Below are 20043 nucleotides of genomic sequence, written 5' to 3'. Positions count from 1 at the left end.
TGAGTGAATTGACTCATCTCCTTTTCAGATCAGGAAAGCACAAAGTTTGGGATTACAAATATCTCACTTTGTTCAATTTCCTGAGAGACTCCTTCCTATCTCTTTCTCTAAACATTTAGTATAATTACATTTCTGTGAAAATCAGACTTTACCTGTCCATCAGATGTGGGGGCATTGGGTAATGAGTGGACTTGTGACTCCACTCAGAGGTTTTGGAGAAAGGGACAAGGTGAACTGTCAGCAAACTGGGGGATGGGACTGTGGAGGATGGGTAGAACAGCCTTAGATGGTAGTAAAGAGAGAGAAGGAGAAGTATAGACCCACCTGAGAAATACACATCAAAATTAACCAGAACTCAAGTGAAAACTTGGTAAACTAATGGGTGTTTGGGGGAATGCATGTAAACATGAAATACATTAAAACTTATCAAGGCTTGGGGTACAGTTCAGTTGGTAGAGTGCTAGCCTAGCCTACATGAGGCCCTGGGTTGGATTCTCACCACTGCAAAAAACAAAATTAAAACAAAAACAAAAACAACTCATTGATTGTATAGATAGGAATAGTAATAAATTAGGAGTTATCAATTCCTAACCCAATTGGAAAAACATAATAAAAAAGACAAGCAATATCTAAACTATTATGCTTTACATTTAGTTCCTAATTCATGGAGTAATTTTGCATTTATTGTCACTATTATAGATATCAATACCATTATTTCTTATGAGTTCATGTGAATTAGGCTCTATTACTTCATCATTTAAAAACCTAGGAATTTACAATCAGCCTAGAGGGTGTAACAGAAAACTGCTAGGCTTTACTTTTCAGAGCTCCTGAATGTATAAACAAATAAGAATGTAAACACATGTGACATAGGAAAGCTTATAAGAATAAACTGAATTTTGGAAGTATGTAAAATAATTCAATGATGGAGTATATTATTCAAATATATTAAACATAAATTTCTTAATTGCTAATCTGTATTTTTTAATATTAAAGAGTAAAACTGCATAATATTATGTCTACTCTTTTAGCATACTTACTAAAAGATAACTGAAACCCATATTATAGCAAAGTAATTTTTATGATTATGCTGATAACTAAATTTCTGATAAACTAGTCTTTTCTGGAGCATCATACATTAAGTTATCAACTATGTTATATATTTGTGGATTTATTACAAATAGAAAATAGAGTCAACTTTCTAGTGAGGCAATTATTAATCATCAATAAAATTCAAATAAAGTTTAACATTATCTTTATTTTCCTGAAAAATTTATTACTGAATAAAAACTTTTTCATAACAAGAAACAGTGAATTGAATGAAGCACTACAAAGATTTATTGTATAGATAGGGTAAGAACATTATATTGAAGGAAAGGTAAGATGTACTCAAGTCTTATGAATCTTTCAACTGGAAACCAGAAAATGATGTATATTTCATACAAATATACCCAGAGATTAAAAGGGAAATCTAGTTGTTTTCCTTTTAAAATATATATTTTTAATATCGTAAATAATTAAGTGCTTTTGTTGTCTGTTGGTAACAGAAGAGGAATAAAAAATAAGATTTTACGTTAGTAAGAGAAATGAAGCACTAATGGCATTCTTTCGCTGTCATACAACGTTCACTGTAAATAGTACTAGTGTATGAAATAGCACTCATTTTAAAAAAAAGCACAAATTGATGTGCATAAAGATTTACATTACTTTGCCAAAACTATAAGCTATTTTAAGGTATAAATAAATACCTGTAAAAATACTGTATCTTATTTTCCTATATCTTTACAAAAATTACAAAGTTTTCTTCATTATTTGGAAAACATGACATTAATTTCCCTGCAGGGACATACTTTTTGCCAAAAGGAAGTCATAAGAGTTTTCTACAATGGTGCTTTGTGTCACTGTAACCAGCATCGTTCTGTAGTTTTTTACAGTTTTCACAATGCAAAAAGAGGCCTTACCGTTGGAGGTGAATCTACTTGATGGTTACAAGGCCTTCTTTCTATGCTGATAATCCCTGTGGAAAGAAAAGAATTGTGAATATGGGGTTATTATGCCTCTTCATTTTATTTTGAAAACATTCATGTCAGTAAGACATGCCTCATACAGTCTACAAGAAAAAAGCCTCACTCAGCTGGCAGGATCCTTTCAAGTTATATCATGAATTCTTTGGTCAGGAACAGTTGGTGAGTTTAGCTAAGACACCCTACTTAAGGTTAGCTAAGACAGTTTTCCCATTCAAGTGGCCTCCAGCAATAGTGGCAGATGTGCCATATCTTGCTTCCAGCTCAAAATTACACCATTATCTGGACTCTGCTGCATTTCCTCCATGAAAGGTTTATTTCTGACTTGAGGTCATCAAGTTTCATAATGAAATATCATAAAGGCCATGAAAGGAATCACTGCTTCCTTATTTTCAAAAGAATAAATAAATCTATTTGAATTTCTCTTTGATCTGACTTCCTACTATGATATATTCTATTATTTATTCAACCACCATGGAGTATCTGAGGAGAAAGAAAGTTCCCTGATTCTCTCCTTTAAAATGATAACACTGATGGCTAATCTTGAAAAATATCCTTTTATCATGTGTGGATTTATCTTTTTGTTCTCAATGTCCTCTACTGCATTTCTTTGTAATAAGCAGCCTTCAAGGATATAACACATTGTATCTCATTTGTAAGATACTGGTTCAAAGTCAAGCTCAAGTTAAAAATGAACACAGGCACTGGTCTCATTTAGTTTCCAATCTCTGTCCATCAGCAAACTTACATAAGAGTGAGGATATCAGAAGAGTTTGTTTAAATAACACTAAAGGCTGTCACACACAAGACCTGTTAGAAGTGAGAACTCCAATGTCTGTTAATAGCAATTAGCAAAATTCCTAGTTCAAACAAAATATTAGTTCCTCTGTTTCACAAGCACTTAACGTGAAGTATGAAAAGGGATTCAGTGAGATCAACACAAGCAATTAATTTTTATAACTTGAAAGAATATATTCAAAATGAACAATGTACCATGAAACATTTTTTAAAAATATAGCTTTTGTTTTGTTTTAAAAATTTCTTTCAATTTTTATTGTTAGACGGTGAGATATAAACTACTAGCTACCTTAATCCAATCAACTAATATTTATTTACAGGCTATCTGGCACTAACTACCTAGCTATAGGATAAATAAATTATGATTGAGTCTAATAAAACAGAGATATTTTGTTTTGAAAAAATACTATACAGTAAATGAACTGGGTTCTATCTTACATGTAGTAAGTCTTTAGGGTAATTTTAATGGAAAGACTTTAAATCATAGAGGACCATTACCTTTGAGTGAAAAGCTTAAAAAAAAAGACAAGTAACACATTTTAAAAAATATTCAAATAGTGCAGATTTTTTTTTTTTAAATGCTGGGGATAGAACTCAGGGCTCCATAGGTACTAATCACAAGCACTACCACTGAGCTACATCTCCAGATCCAAGACCCAAGTAATGAAGATTCTTGTTCAAAGATTTTAATAATACAGAGGTACATAGAACAATTGGTGAAATTCCCACTTCCCCAGCCCTGATGTCTGCAACCCTCCTAGCTGTAACCACTGAAAGCAGTCTGGCACCAGAAGCTTTCAAATGAGAGGGCTCTCACCATGGGGTTCAGGAATTAGCAACATCTACATGTGTGTTCTCACTATTGTAACCTGACTGCTATAAAACTGACCTAAGCTGATTATAAATTTTAAAATTCTTATCCAATTAGAAAGTAACTTTAGTTGGAAATAAAAAGTAACTTTAAATGACAAAAACAAAACCCCCAAATAAATATCCTTAGCTTATACAATCACAATGATAAAAACAACATATTTTAGTTTCATTTGCAAGGCAAGAATATGTTGGAAACTTGAATTTTAAAAAGTAGATTACCCAAAGTTATAACCTTAGTTGTAATTTAGATGGCAAATGGAAATAATATTGTTGGGAAATGTTTTTATTCAAGATTGCAGTAATATATATACAAAACGAAATCAGCTTGGGGAAAATGTCCTAAAATAGCTTCCTATTTTAAGTAAATTTTACTTAAAAATCTGCATTTGTATCTCAATTTCACTTTTAGTAAATAAGTGAAAGCTCATATTAAGTAGCTTGCTATAATGATCAATTTTACATGTCAACCTGAGTAGGCTGTGGTACCCAGATATTTGATGAAACATGATTCTAGATATTTCTTTGAAGGTATTTTGTTTTTGGATGGGATTAATATTTAAATCAGTACACCCCAAGAAAGTAGATGGGCCTTCATTATGTAAGTGGGCCTCATCCACTTATTTTAAGACCTTAAGAAAATCGCTGACCTCCCCTGAGAGAAATCTGTGGATAGACTGCGTTTTTGAACTTGAACTATAACTCTTTTCTGGCCTGCAGATTTTGAACTTGACAGTTTCCATCATTCCTTAAAGTAAACCATTCTCTCCTGTGTGTGTGTGTGTACATATAGACCCGTATATACAAACATATACTATCGGTTCTGTTTCTCAAAACATTATTTTCTGGAAAACATGAAATAAATGAAAATGTAATTGTATTTGTATTCTACATTATAAATACATATGGTCATTAAAATACTAATTGTGCAGGAATATAGTTAAAATGTCAAAGTTGTCATGAAATATTTTAAATTTATAAAATTTCCAAATGAACTTAAGATTACAGAATATCTCTAAAATGAATAAATGAAAAAATATGAATAAAAATCAATCCGAGAAGAAATATTACTGCTGTATTGTCCAGTTGGAGAATCTCTGCCTTTCAACGTTTAGATGATTTACATTTAAAATTATTAATGGTATGGCTTTAAGTTTACCATTTTGCTATGCTTTTTTATTTTTTTCAGTACTAGATATGGAACCCAGGGGTGATTTACCATTAAGCTACATCCCCAGCCTTTTAAATTTTTTTTATTTTGACACAGGATCTCACTAAGTTTCTGAGGCTGGCCTCAAACTTGGAATCTTCCTGCTGTGGCCTCCCAAGTAGCTGAGATTGCAGGTGTGTACCACATTGCCATCTTACTATTTTACTGCATTTAAAAAAATTCTAATTTGTTATATATGACAGCAGAATGCATTACAATTCATATTACACATATATTACATTTTATTTTATATTCTTTTAGAATAATTCAATATTTATTATTGTATTTTATGTCCCCTAATGGATTTTTAGCTATACATTTTCACAGTTTTAATGATTAATTTAGTGATTACAGATATACCCTTAATTTATTACAGTATACCATGAATTAGGATTTTCCTCTTAAAGGACAATATAAGCACCTTAAATCACTATTCCTACATTTACCTCACTACCCTTACTGCTTATACTTCTATGTTACAAATGTGACAATATATTGTCAGTATAGTTGTTTTAAAGTCAAGTCTTTTAGAGAATTTTTTAAAATACAGTCTTTTATGTTCGTCCACATACTTATCCTTCCTAGTGTTTTCATCCTTTCCTGCAGGTCCAGGCTTTCAAATGAAATGATTTTGCTCCAGGCGGATGAACCCCTGGTTCAATCTCTTACAGTGAAAATCTGGTGACTGCTTTTTTCCTGAGAGGTCTTTAGTGGTTATTCACTTACGAAGCATGTTCTTGATGAGTAAAGAAATCTAGGTTGATGGCCATTTTCTTTCAGAAAGTGATTTAATTCCATTTTTTTCTTATGAGAAGGCAGGCATGATTCTTACTGTTATTTCCCTCAGTGTTCATTCTTTTCCCTCTGACTGCTTTTGCAATTTTCTCTTTATGTTTCAATTTCTTCATTTTAATTAAGATGTGCCTAGATGTGGTTTTACATGTATGTATGTAGTATGTATGTGTGTGTATATGTGTCTCCTTCTTGAGGTTTGCTTAGATTTTAATGTCTAGAGGTTAAAAATCTTTGTTAACAAGAGTAAGAAAATTCCTAGCCCATTATTTCTTCAAATAGTTTTTTTTTTTTAAATATTTATTTATTTATTAGTTATTGGCGGACACAACATCTTTGTTGGTATGTGGTGCTGAGGATCGAACCCGGGCCGCACGCATGCCAGGCGAGCGCGCTACCGCTTGAGCCACATCCCCAGCCCTTCAAATAGTTTTTAAACTCATTTCCTCTACAGTCCTTCTGAATTCCAATTATACATATTTAGTCCATTTTACATTAACACATAGATCTCATACTCTTTCTTCCTCCAAGGGCTTTGTTCCCCCACTGTGTTTCAATTTGGATAATTTTCATGATTTCAATTGTCTTATTCCAGAATTCAGTGATCCTTTCTTTCAATGAGCCCTATATGCTAACAGCCCATCTAATAAATTGTCATGTTATCTAACACACTTTTCAGGTTTAGAATTTCCACTAGATTCTTTTTTTGGGAATTTCCATTTCTTTGCTGAAATTCTCTATCTTGTCATTCATTTTGATTATGTTTTCTCATAAAGTATTCAACGTATGCATCAATTATTTCAAAAGTTTTATCTGTTAATTCCAACATTTCCATCATCCCTGGGATTCTTTTTATTGATTGTACTTTCTCTTGATTATGGGCACTAATTTCTGCTTTATTCACATGCCTTATAAATTCTGATTACAGGTTAGAACTCTTGGACATATAATCAGTAGAGAATGAAATAAAAAATATCTCTCCTCAGAAAGGGGTCATCATTTCCTTTTTAAGAAAATCTTTAAGAACAAAGATCTCTTTATTCAAATCAGGAGTTGGCTTGGGTTGGGGCAGGCAGTTATTGCTATAGCTAACCTATTATATTAGGTATTCCAAAAGTAAGTTAAGGTCCTCCGTATAGGAACACTTTGGGATTTAAACTCCTAGAGATTATGAGAACTCTGCCTTTCTCCCAGTTTCTGGAGTTATTGCTTATGTCACAAAAAATCCTCTAGGGGAGAAATGATGAGTGAATAAGACTGATTCACATTTGGGATCTTTCAGATTCCAGTCTATCATGGTGGCCCACATGGTCCTCAGCTCATTTCTTCCTATCCTGGAGGCTTGCTCTTCTGTTCTCTTGTGCTTCTACCTCCATAAATGCTCCAATATATTAATAAGTGACAGTTGGCCTTTACTCCTTTATGGGAAGGGCTCAATCTCTTTGCAATTTATTTTATTTAGACTTATTTGTTTCCACATCTTTTATGACTTTCTGTCTATGTTAGGTTTTCTCAATGTTATAGTCAGAGTGATCAAAATTACCAATCTTGTATATACTAACTGGAAGCTAAACTCTGCTTCTATTTAGTTACATTGTTGTTTTACTTCATTCTTTTGTTTTTCTTTGTCTACTGATCTTGACTTTGTTTTTAATTTTTACCAATGTTTTAATTCTGCTACTGGTTACCTTCCTGATTCTAACAGTAATAAATACATTTATAAAGTATCTATTCTAGGACAGAGGTATAAGTTGGACAGGTTGTCTGTAGCAACAGCTCAGATCTCCATCAGTACAGTTGGCAACACAAAACATGAGGAGGCAAAGAAAATGAACAACTCTCTTTAATGGATTTCAGTATCCTGAAAAAGACCACATCAATGAGAACTGGTAGTACCACTGATGTCAATGTGAGAAACAGAGTATCTCTTAAACTAAAATGAAGCAGACAAAAAGCAAGAATTAAGAATTTTAAAATAGGTAATTAAACAAACAACAAAGAGGACCCCATGTTAAGGAAAGAAAATAGTGGCTTTCAGAAAGTAAATCAGAAGGTAGCTAACATTTCCAAGATCACACAACTAACGAGCAGCAGTACCATTACTGAAACTCATGCTTCTAAACTACATACCCTTCAGACCTATTTATGTGTGTGTTTGGCCCCTGTGGTTGGGACTTGATTTTATTCATCTTTATATCCATAGTACCTAACCCAAATGACCAAAACACAGAAGGTCCTTAAGAGTTGACTCAATTATTAACTGAATGAATGTGTTCCCTCCTAAGCCATATCCACTAGATTCATAAGCTATAATACAGCATTAACTGTGAGCAGTAGTCATTTAGTCATCAGAATGCTTGAGGGTGTGCTGGAATTTTTTTTTCTTTTTTTTTTTTTTTTTGATACTGGGGATGAAAACCAGGACCATTTGCAAGCTATGTAAAAGCATCTACTACTGAGCTACATCCTCAGTCCTCTGGGGTTGTTTTCAGAGGCTTTAATTTACTTCTTCTTTTAGTAATAAACTCACAACAAAATACAAGGTATTATTACAAACTTATTCTAATTTTCCAGATAGTAACATACTCCAGAGAATGGAAGAAATTTTATGCTTCTTAAGAGTTACTTTCAGTATTTTGCTTTGTAGAAAAATCAGATCATGACTTTTTATCCCACTGTATAACTATTTTGAACAGAGAATTAAGTATTTTTTAGTTACCCTAAACTCTATTAATCTTCAACTCAAGATTATGATCAAAGAGCGAGAGAAAAAACATAGACTTACATAAAAATGAAAACAGGAAAGAATGCCTTGTTCTGAAGTCAAAACATATATGCATCAACTTTATATAACATCGCAAAATAGCCATGTGCTGCCCACCAAGCACAGGGCATTGTGTGAGGACCTGGAGAAGCTCCCTACTTCCTTAACCATATCTTCTTATGATCTATTGGTTCCAGGCAACACTATACCTATGCATACTTAGTGTTGGAAATCTCCATAAATCTTTTTGTAGGACTCACAGAGAGAATTATCCTTTGATTACCCATGGCTATGCAAAAATAAAATTTATTATATTCTGGTAGAATATATTTTTTAGAAGGAAGGGATCTTTTTTGTTAAGTTTAATATAAAGTTGGCTACATTAAGATTATAAGCCCTCAGAACTAGGAAAAAGATAGGTGAACATGCCTGTAATCCCAGCAGCTCTGAAGGCTGATTGTGATTTCAAAGCCAGCCTCAGCAATTTAGCGAGGCCCTAAGCAACTTAGTGAGACCCTGTCTCAAAATATATAAGGGGTGAGTATGTGGTTCAGTGGTTAAGTGTCCCTGGGTTCAATGCCTGATACCCACCCCACTAAAAAAAGGAAAACTAAAACTGCTTTTGAAATAATATAATTTTCTATCTGGAAAGTCCAAAAGAATCAAGGCTAAACTAACACAATCAATAATGATAAAAATAAAAAAGCATAAAATATATAAAATTCAATACACTTTACATATTCAACCAAGTTAGAAGATATGAAAGAGAGTACTCTATTTATTCATTTTGAGGTGCCAGGGATTGAACTTGTGCATGTTAAGCAAGCACTTTACCACTGAACCACATCCATAGCCTGAGTATACTCCATTTACATGAGCAATTTTAAAGATAAAAATTGTGATACACGTAAGCAATGTACCAATTAGAATAAAGAAACATTAAACTACTTCTGAAATTCACAAAGCAGTCCCCCCTCCTTTTTTATGGTACTTGGGTTGGACCCGGGGTCTTGTGCAAACACTGAGCTATATCCTAAGCTCTTTTAAATTTTATTCTGATAGGATCTTACTAAGTTGTCCAGACTGGTCTTGAACTTGTGATTCTCCTGCCTCAGCCTCCCAAGTATCTGGGTGTGCAGGCATCTGCCACTGCACCTGGCTACTAACCATTTTCTTTTGTTGCTCTAACTGTCCCCTAATTTGACCAGGAGAGCTGCTTTATGCCTATTCTTATGTCCTTTGATATGAACCCCTTAGCTTTTGAGCACTTCCTTACTTATGATGTCCCAAGTTCACCCTGTGATGTCCCCACAGTAGAACTGGAACTGTCATTTCTTCAAAGAGCTTTGGTACTATTAACATAATCAAAGTAAAAACTACAATCTGGGACTCGGTGCACTCAGGGGCTTTGAGAGTTATTACTCTTTTGTTCAACTTTTCACAGAACAAATCTAGGAAATCAAGTTTTAAAAAAGTCATTGAGCCTATGTTGATATTTCCTGTTCATATTTAAAATTACCTTTATATTTATATGCTCTGGCTTATATAACAGGGAGACTTTTCATCTATCAATAATAAAGGCTGCAAATATTTTCTTGCGTGTTGTCATTTGGCTTTTGACTGTATTGTGCAAAAGCCTTTTTTAATATTTATATTTCTGACCTATTAAAGTTTTGTTATTCTGGTTTGTTATTAAGAATGGATACTACTATTTTTAAAAATGACTATCTAGGGCTGGGGATGTGGCTCAAATGGTAGCGCGCTCGCCTGGCATGCACGGGGCTCTGGGTTCGATCCTCGGCACCACACAAAATAAAATAAAATATGTTGTGTCCACCAAAAACTAAAAAATAAATATTAAAAAATTCTCTAAAAAAAAAATGACTGCCTAGTTGTCCTAATACCATGGTTTAAAACTCTTCTTTTTCATACACCAAAATGTGTGTCTTTTTCCAAATATTTTTCTCTCTTCCAATAATTAATACATTTACTTATTTGTCAATATTGCATTGTTTTAATTTCAGAAGTTTTTAAAAATATGTGTTGACATTATGTTGTATTTATTCCACCGGTTTTTCTCCCTTCTCCCCCTCTCAACATTTTCTAGGTATTCTTGCATGCTCTTCTATATGAATTTTAGGATCAACCTGTCTCATGTTGATGAAAAAAAATTGTTTTAAAATTGGAATCACAATAAATTCACATATTATCTTGGGGAAGAAATGACCCTATGATGTTACACTCACTTGTCACAGGAGAAGGATGTCTTTCCATTTATTCAAGACTACTTTTGTAGCTAAGTGTAGTGGCACATGCCTATAATCCAGCAATTTGGGAGGCTGAGGCAGGAGGATCACAATTTTGAGGCCAGCCTGAGTGACTTCAGCAAGACCTTGTCTCTAAATAAAAATGACTGAGAATATAACTCAGTGAAGTTCTTTCTTAGCAAGCACAAGGCTGGGTTCGAGGCCAAGAACTGATGAAAAAATGAAAATGTTACTAAAGAAGTATAAAAAGTATATTAAAGAAAAAGACCAATAAAAGAGAGATGGGAAAAAAAAATAAAAAGCAATCACTCTGCTTGTTTGAAGACTGCCAGCTAATAAAATGGAAGAAGGCCAGCATTAGAAAACTATCATTTTGTATCCTTCCCCACTGTGATAACTAACTCCTGCAAGGATCCCCAATGGATGCTGAAACCACTAAGCCAAGGATAAGGTACAGAGTAGTCACATGTTCACATGGTCTCAAGACATTATCCCATGCTACTGAGCAATTGCAAAGGGAACATTTTATTTTTACCATCTTAATCAAAGACTGAACTTGGCAATACCAATAGTGGAAATACCTGACATTACATGCCACCTGATATGATGTGAAAAATAATGTATCACTCACAGTGTTTAGCCTGCTTATGATACAATAGAAAAATTCAAACATGGAACATTTTGTAAGAGAATTAGCCCAGTGTCAGATTCTTTTAAAAATCAATATCATGAAAAAGATTTTAGATTAATTGAAATTAAATAAGACCAAAATGACATACCAATCAATGTAAATGTAAACTGGATCTTGGATAAAATAAGTACACAAAAATTTGCTTAAGACATGTTTTACAAAATTAGGGAAATCTGAATATGAATTATTGATTAGGTGATTATTCAGAATTATCATTAATTTTTGAGGTATGATAATGGGTACTGTGATTGTTTTACCAGGTGTATGATAAGGTTTTCAGAAAGAAAAACAAATGTGGTAAATTTAGAAGCATATTTTATGTTTTCAATTTGTGGTTTAAAAACATTTCAAACATTTCAAAGTTGTAGGAAAAATATTATAGACCCTAAATAGACATATAGTGATCATATAGTAGGCAAATTTTCAAGTTTTCAGTGATTTCTGAACACTGCATGATCCTACATATAGGCAAAGCAGACTTTTTTCCCCGAGGAAATTTCTCAGCATTATTTGCAAACAAACAAAACACTTCTTCCTTAATATTGAATTTATAAGCCACTTTCCTAAAAATAAGGGAGAGCTAAAAAATTAATACATGAATAAGCGATTATTATATTTATATTTTACATGTTTAATGATAAGAAACTTATTTATTGAAAAAAATATTAATTTTCTGGAAAAATTACTGTGCCAAATTAGGTATATGAGTTATCTGTAATTCTCTTACTAGTTTTTGTTCCTTTATAATTAGTAAAAAATATGTTTGAAAGGACAATTTAGTAGTATCCCAATAAATTTATAAATATCCTAGATCTTCCTTCTGAGAATATCTCCAGGGATATGCTGATCTTCAATGATTTGTACTATTTAATCTCAAATATTAATCAAAAATAAAATACACTGATCCAACAAACACAGAAAGGTAGCACATCTTCAACTTTTTAAACCAATAATCAAATATCTACTGTACCCATTTCTATTTTAAAACCAAAAACTGTATACAATTTTAAGTATTTGACTAAATTTCCTCATTAAACTCTACTGGGAGATTGAAGTCTGTTCAAACTACATCCGTTGAGACAGGCTCTAGATATCTAGTCTGAGGAAAGTTAGATGTTTTAATAAAATATGCCATCCATTTTTAATATCGGAAAGGCCAATAAACTTCACTCCATTGTGTGTAATCATTAAAATATAACTCACTGTCTTTAACCTTAATGTTATTTTAACTTGAAAATCACAAGTACAAAAAGGATGAAAGAGCACAAAATTATAACTAGGCATTCCCTTTTTATTTAGATTTGTTATTGCAGTAAAGAAGTGAAAACAATGATGTACACCAATATCAGAAGCTTCCTGTATTTTCCTGTTTCCTCAGCTTTTTTCTCTACCATCTTTTTGGGTAACAAATATCCAAGCTATTCCTCAATAGTCATCCCTACTAGTTGTTCATCTCTTTTTTTTCAATAACTTCTTCCAGCTTCTCATTAACACCTGTGTGTTCAAATACCATATGTATATCAACGACTCCTTAATTTATACTTATGCTTCAAGCGTATACTTCAAAATATACATTATAGTTCGTAGCACAGGGCTTGACTTATAGTATGGTTTAATAAATCAAGTTCAAATGAATGAGCAAGCTATTAAATATCCTGTTTAGAAGTCTTCCAGAAATTTCAAATTCATTCTTTCTGCCAATATTCCTAATTTCTCTATTTCCATTTATAGTTGCCACTGTTCATTTGCCTATATTAGAAAGCTCAACTACTCTCAGATTCTACTCCTTTATCCCTTACCACTCATATTCCAGATTTCCAAGTTAATGATTTAATTCTTCACTTTCTTATTCAGTTCTTTTCTCCCACCTTAATTATTAAAATCATCCTTTGACTGGACTTCCTGTGTGGAATGCCTCTAACACTTTTTTTTTATAATTATCAATCTTTTCATCTTATAATAATTCAACATTTCTTTGTCTATGAGACCAACTTTCCCCTTTACTTCAGGATTTGTCACTAAATCATAAACACTCTCCAGTATACTTTATTCATTTTTTTAATTGGCACTGGCTCTGAACACAGGGTTGCTTTAGCCACTGAACTACATCCTCAATCCATTTTTTAAATAATATATTTTATTTTGAGACAGAGTCTTGCCAAGTTGCAAAGGCTGGCTTTGAACTTGCAATCCTCCTGCCTCAGCCTCTTGAATCACTCAGATTACAGGCATGTGCCACTGCCCATAGCTTACTTTATTCTTTTCTACTGTAGCAAATATCAAACTACACAATTCTATCCACATCCCCTTTTGAAAACAGTCCTTCAGTGAGAACTTCCAGTGCTGGAGATAGAGCTGAGTTTCTACCAGTTAATTTCTACAAAGTTCTGTACAATGTGGTGCCTTGATCTCTCTAGCCTTACTGTCTTCTGCTTCCTCCTCATTCCCTCCACTCTGGCTATACTGACCTTCGATGTTAAAAACATTAGAAGTGCATTTCTGCCTAGGATCTTGATAGTATATGATACTCTACCAGATAACACAGGTGCTCTCTTTTTTTATTCTGTAAAATTCTGCTCAAGTGCCAGCTTCTTTGTGAAATATTCCTTGACTACCCTATTTAAACAGCAACGTAATCCCAGTTCCCAGATGACTCTTTGCCTCCCTGTAATGGTTTGGATCTTAAGTGTGACCCAAAAGTCATGTGGTGAGAAATGGTCCCCAGTTCAAGGCATTACTGGGAGGTGAAACCTTTAGAAGATGGGCTCTGTAGAAGAAAGTCACATGACTGGGGACATGCTTTTGAAGGGGATACTGGGGCTCCAGCTCCTTCTTTCTTGTTTGCTTCCCAGGTACCATTAGCTGAGAAGCTTTTGTTCTAACACATGCTTCCTGCCATCATGTGCTGCCTTGCTGTTATAATTTGTATCTGGAATGTTCCTCAAAAAGTTCATGAGTTGAAGCTTGGTCCTCAGTGAAGCAATGCCTGAAGTGAGGTCTTTAGGAAATGATTTGATGATAGGGCTCTAGACTCATCAATGGATTAATCCACTTGATGGATTAATAAAACAAATGACAATTGGGAAGAGGACCAAGATGGAGGAAGTAGGCCACTAGTGGCACATCCTAGAAGGGTTATCTAACCCTGACTTCCTCCCTGCTCTCTTTCTGTTTCATGGCTGCCATGAAATGAGTAGTTTTCCTTTGCCACACTTTGCAATGGAGCCAGACAACCATGGACTGAATCCTCTGAAACTGTGAGTCAAAATAAATTTCTCCACTTCTAAGTTGTTTTCCTCAGGTATTTTAATCACACTGATGAAAGGCTGATTAATACAATTGACACAGGCCTTCTGAGACTGAGTGCCAAAGTAAATCTTTCTTTTATATAAAATGATTATTTTAGCTATTTTGTATCAGTAATGGAAAGCTAACACTTTCCTTCCCTTTCTTGTTATTTGTTCTATTTGTCTTTATTTGTTTATTATACTTACTAAATATATGAATGATCTTGCACATCCAGAACCTGAATGGAAGAACCAAGTATTCTTTTTCTTTTTTTCTTTTTTTAAAAGCAGATTTGCTCTATTAGACATTTTTTTTTTAAGAGAGAGTGAGAGAGAGAGGGGGACAGAGAGAGAGAGAATTTTTTAATATTTATTTATTTTTTCTTAGTTCTCGGCGGACACAACATCTTTGTTGGTATGTGGTGCTGAGGATCGAACCCGGGCCGCACGCATGCCAGGCGAGCGCGCTACCGCTTGAGCCACATCCCCAGCCCCCCAAGTATTCTTCATATTTAAAAAATAAAACAAAACAAGAACAAAGTTAAAACAAGAAAGGGCTTAATGATGAAAAAAGCTGTTTATTACACTGGTAAGGTATTGAGAAAGTAGAAGGTGAGAAAACATTTTATCAGACCCATTTATTACAGATAAAGTTCTGGGAGAAATTGTACATTTAAACTTCAAGCATAAGCATCGTGATTTGAAGGAAATTTCCCCTAACTTAAAATAAAGGGAAGTCAAATTTTAACAATATGCTTATTATGCTATTAACTTTTTTTTCTGTAAAAGTTCAGTGAATAAGAATTATATTAATTTGTCCATTATGCTGTGAATTTACAACTTTCAAACGATGATGTTTAAAACCTATTCCTTTCTACTCCTTTCTAATCTTCATTTAAAATACAGATCAAAAAGACTGACATGATACAACTTCATGAGGTCACTACTAAAAGGAAGAGGAAAACAAAACAAACAAACTTTGCTGATTCTGAGCTGGCCAAAACAACAACAACAACAACAAAAAAACCTCTGTATTCTCTTACTTTCTCAAATTTAACAACCAAAAAATGTAAAGGATTTCATGCCCCATTTTTGTTCAGAACTTGGCTGAGTTCTTGTCACAGACTAGGTTTTCTATAAACAGTGCTTGATGAACTGCATGAATTAATTTTTTGAAAGTATAAGAAAGTGTTCAGTTTTTAAGCTGAGTAACAGCTTACATGTGAGTATTTCTATTAAATACATTATTTCTGGTCCTGTTTTAAAAAAAGGATGCAAGTTAGTAAAAAAAAAAAATTTCTCAATTTTGACTCCTTACAAAATTATAGTGGATATTTTTCAGAGGGGAAAGTTGAGAAAAAAAATATACTGAAATTAGGACAATGTTTCACTCTTATTCAACATTTAAAATAGAAAACCTCTCATATTATTTAAAAAAAAAATGACCAGTCACTCCACTTAGTCATTTGTCAGTTTCTGTCTTTCTCATCAACTTTGCTCTCAGACTAGTTAGCAAGTTGCTGACTAAGAACACCACGAAGAGTGATTCTTTACATTTTCATTCACTTTTCATTCAAGGAAAAAGGTTCCTGAAAATATGCATTTAAAATTCTGGAAAATACAAATCAACATTATCTAGAGGTCTCTATCATTACCAGAAGGTCTGGTTCCTAAACCTAATTTCTACTGTTAGTTGACTATTTCAATAAGTGATGGATATTCATTTCCAGAAAACATTACCAGTAAATTCTATGATATCATATACTGTTCACAATCCAGACCCAACTGACTAAAACCACAAAATGCAAAAGCCTGCACTTCACTTCTCTAAGGGAAACATTAGGGCTATTCTGAGTGTAGTCTTAGTAGCTTATAACTTAACCAAGTAAGAGTAAGTGAGAAGAGTAAGTCTTTTTCTCTGAATTTCCAGGGTCTTTTTCTGATCTCTCAGTGGACACAAATGAAAATGATTAAATACTAAGGTACTTCTTGGCACAGATCTAATTTTTTATAAAGTTACTTTGAGACATCGGGATTTAGAAAAAAAATAAAAATTATTGTTTTTATAATATAAATGATTTTTATTTTCTTTTCCCTGGCTGGGGTGAGGTGGAGTATAAAGACTGCTTGCTTGTTCTAGGTAATACCCACTCTAGGCAAAATTAGTAAATAAAGATATTAATTTTTTAAAAAAATCTACTATCTTTTGTAGCATCACAGAATGGCTGAAATGGACATTGATATGAAATATGAAAATGTTAATGATATATCAATGGAAGGAACAAGTAAAACTGATTAATATGGAGTAAAAACTTGACCTTTTCCTTTGAAGTTGCATTGGAATACATTTATTAGCGATGTGGTAAACATACTGCATATATATAGATACATTCACTTTTTATAATATTTAAAAAATACTAATAAAATCTAGTATTTGAGGAATGGCTTAAAAGTTTACTCATTTTCTTCAAAAGTAGGTATTAAGTTTATTATCAGAAAAAAGAGTAACACAAAAATCTACATTAAAATTTATGTACTAGTAAATATACTCCACAATAATATTACTTTGTGTGCTTAATTATCTTAAAAGTTGAAAACTGTCAATTTCAGTTTGAGTTGATAAAATAAACTATATTAAATGCAGTCTTATCCTCAAAGTATAAAAATACAATTAAGTTATGCCTGGTCAAAATAACTTATTCATTTTATAACCAATTCTCTCACCAAACTTTTTGGTACCAGGGCCATTTAACCACCGAGCCATGTCCCCAGCACCCCCCCCCCCTTTTTTTTATATTTTATTGTGAGACAGGGTCTCACTAAAGTGTCTAGAGCCTGGCTAAATTGCTGAGGCAGGCTTTGAACTTACAATCCTCCTGTTTCAGCCTCCTGTGTCACTGGGATTACAGGCATGCACCACCAAACCCAGCTTTCCCTCACCTTATATAGCCAAATGAGAATTCAATTCTTCCTTTTGTTCTTACCTTTGAAAAAATTGATTACTGGCATTTTACCCTAGAGGCACAATAGTAAATTAAAAAATATTCACTGCTTTCATCATGGTATAATTATGTTCTGATAAAGTAGTCAAAACCTTCAGTAATCTATTGCAAAATTATATAATAAAAACCACCTTTTGTCATGGAAATGTTTTACTCAGTATTCCTAAAAGTTATATTTTGAAATAACATATATAGTGGAGAAATATGGATTTTAATGTAAATCATTCACTAGGTTTAATTTTAAGAACACAGTGTTTTCACTTTCCAACATGTAGTAGGATGTTAGATAAATTTAATAAAAAGGTTCAGTGATTAAAGTAGTTCTGAATACAGCCATAAAGATATAAAATTTTATTAACTCCTAATGTACTTGAAGTCAAATGTATTTGGGTATTTAAAATTTTTTACTCATATAAATATTTTTTCTATCCTTTTAAATGACAAATCATTAAGATGAAATAACTTACTCACATCATAGAAAAAGTAAGAGAATACAAATCTAAATTCAGGTATTCTGATTTCTTTGCTGAGTGCTACCAGAATCTCATGTGTTGACTTAAAATTTCTAAAGTGCCAACATGAATCAATTGATACTGCTTTTAATAGCATCTTCAGAATCATGATGATGAAATACCATGAAATCTTCAACATTACATTCAAGGAAGTTTTTATTATTAAAGGTTTCCTGATAGTCAGTTAAATCAACTGCTAATTCTTTATAGTGTAACAATTGGTCTAGGGGGAAGATGATGAAGACTTACACAGAAGTGGATTTACTGCTCTGTACTTTCCCAAGATGTACCTACTGGCCACATTTAGTTTTCAAATTAAAATTAAACTAAATTAAGCTAAATTAAAAATTTGGTTTCTAAGTCATACTTACTACATATCATGTACTCAACAATCACATGAAGCTAGAGACTTCTGTAATATACTATACACATCTAGAGTTCAGAAAAGAGATCTAAGCTTAATATAAAACATTTGACAATCACTAGAATATGAGTTTTATTTAAAATCATGCAATCCCCAAGGATATGAGCATATGCAGGGAATAAAACAGTCAAACTGTAGAGGAACAATCTAGAAATACATGTCAGAACAGACGAAGAATCAGCAAAAGAGAATAAAAAGAAGTGACTAATGAGATAAGAAGAAAACCAAGAGAATGTGGTATCCCAGAAACCATGCATTACGAAGTGACCAAATGTGTCAAATGCTGCTGATAGGTCAAGTAAGATAAGGATGAAGAACTGCCCATTGGAATTAGCAATGCAAAGGTCACCAAGCTTGAGAAGAACAGATTAGAGATTTCAACAAATTTATAAAAGAGGAAAGTGATTAAACAGACTGAAAACCCAACAAAAATGGCGTCTGCCCAGCATGATCCTCAGGTCAAAAGAAAACAAAAATCATTGGAAATGTTTCTATAAATAACAAATCATTTGGGAAGAGTGAAAGTGTCTCGAGTAGATATGCTGTCCCAGTTTTTCTCATCTGGCAATTATCCCGACAGCCTGACAGGTGGATCCATTCATCTTGCCTGAATGGAAATACAAGTAGCCAGTTATGTCCTAGTCACATGGAACAAAGTTCTAAGACATTCCGCTTGAGTGAACAAAATAGTGAGATCATGGAGCTAGTCACACAACAGAAGAACACTGTATTTGCACCCAGTCCTTCATCTTTAAAAACAGGCAACAACAACACTCACTAGATATATAAGGAAAAACCATAAGAATAAAAGAAAAACTGATGGGCAAAAACCATACACAGAGGAAACATCAATTCAGGGAACATAACTTTCAAAGAGTTAAGAAGATATGATATCCACAAAACATCAATACTAGAAAAAAGGGAACAAGGAAGAAATGAAAGAGACTATAAACACAAAAGGGACATTAAGAGAGATTTAGAATAAAGAAATGAGAGCAGTCTGAGAAAGACTAGTTAAAAAAGGAAGAGAGAAGGAGGTAACGATGAAACCAAAGTTTCTACCCAAAAGAGTGGTAATGTGTCAGGTACTGGTGGTGCATGCCTGCAATGAAGAGAAACTCAGGAGGCCGAGGCAAGAGTATTGTAAGTTCAAGGCCAGTCTCAAGGGCAGCCTCGGCAATTTAGCAAAACCCAAAGCAACTTAGTGAGACTGTCTTAAAATAAAAAGTAAAAAGTTCTGGGAATGCAGCTCAGTGATAAAGGAACCCTGGGTTCAAGCCCCAATACTAGAAAAAAAAAAAAGTGGTAATGTTATTCCCAGAAATGAGACTGAAGAGTAAAATATAGAGGTTTCTTTCAGGAAACTCAAGTTCACTCATGACAGCTATTAGATTTCTGTCAC

General features: G+C 33.2%; 1 protein-coding gene across 1 annotated transcript in view; it reads right to left on the bottom strand.

Moving 5' to 3' along the window:
* The window catches only part of Ahi1 (Abelson helper integration site 1), a 141677-nt gene that overhangs the window by 25205 nt on the left and 96429 nt on the right, over positions 1-20043 (bottom strand). The window contains exon 21 of the mRNA XM_077801475.1: positions 1962-2017. Coding sequence (XP_077657601.1) covers positions 1962-2017 — 56 coding nt within the window. The remainder of the gene's footprint in view (positions 1-1961; positions 2018-20043) is intronic.

Source organism: Urocitellus parryii, chromosome 8 (assembly GCF_045843805.1).
Source record: "Urocitellus parryii isolate mUroPar1 chromosome 8, mUroPar1.hap1, whole genome shotgun sequence".
Classification (NCBI taxonomy): Eukaryota; Metazoa; Chordata; class Mammalia; order Rodentia; family Sciuridae; genus Urocitellus; species Urocitellus parryii.
Note: the sequence above shows the minus strand (reverse complement) of the source record. Positions and strands in the feature narration are given on the sequence as shown.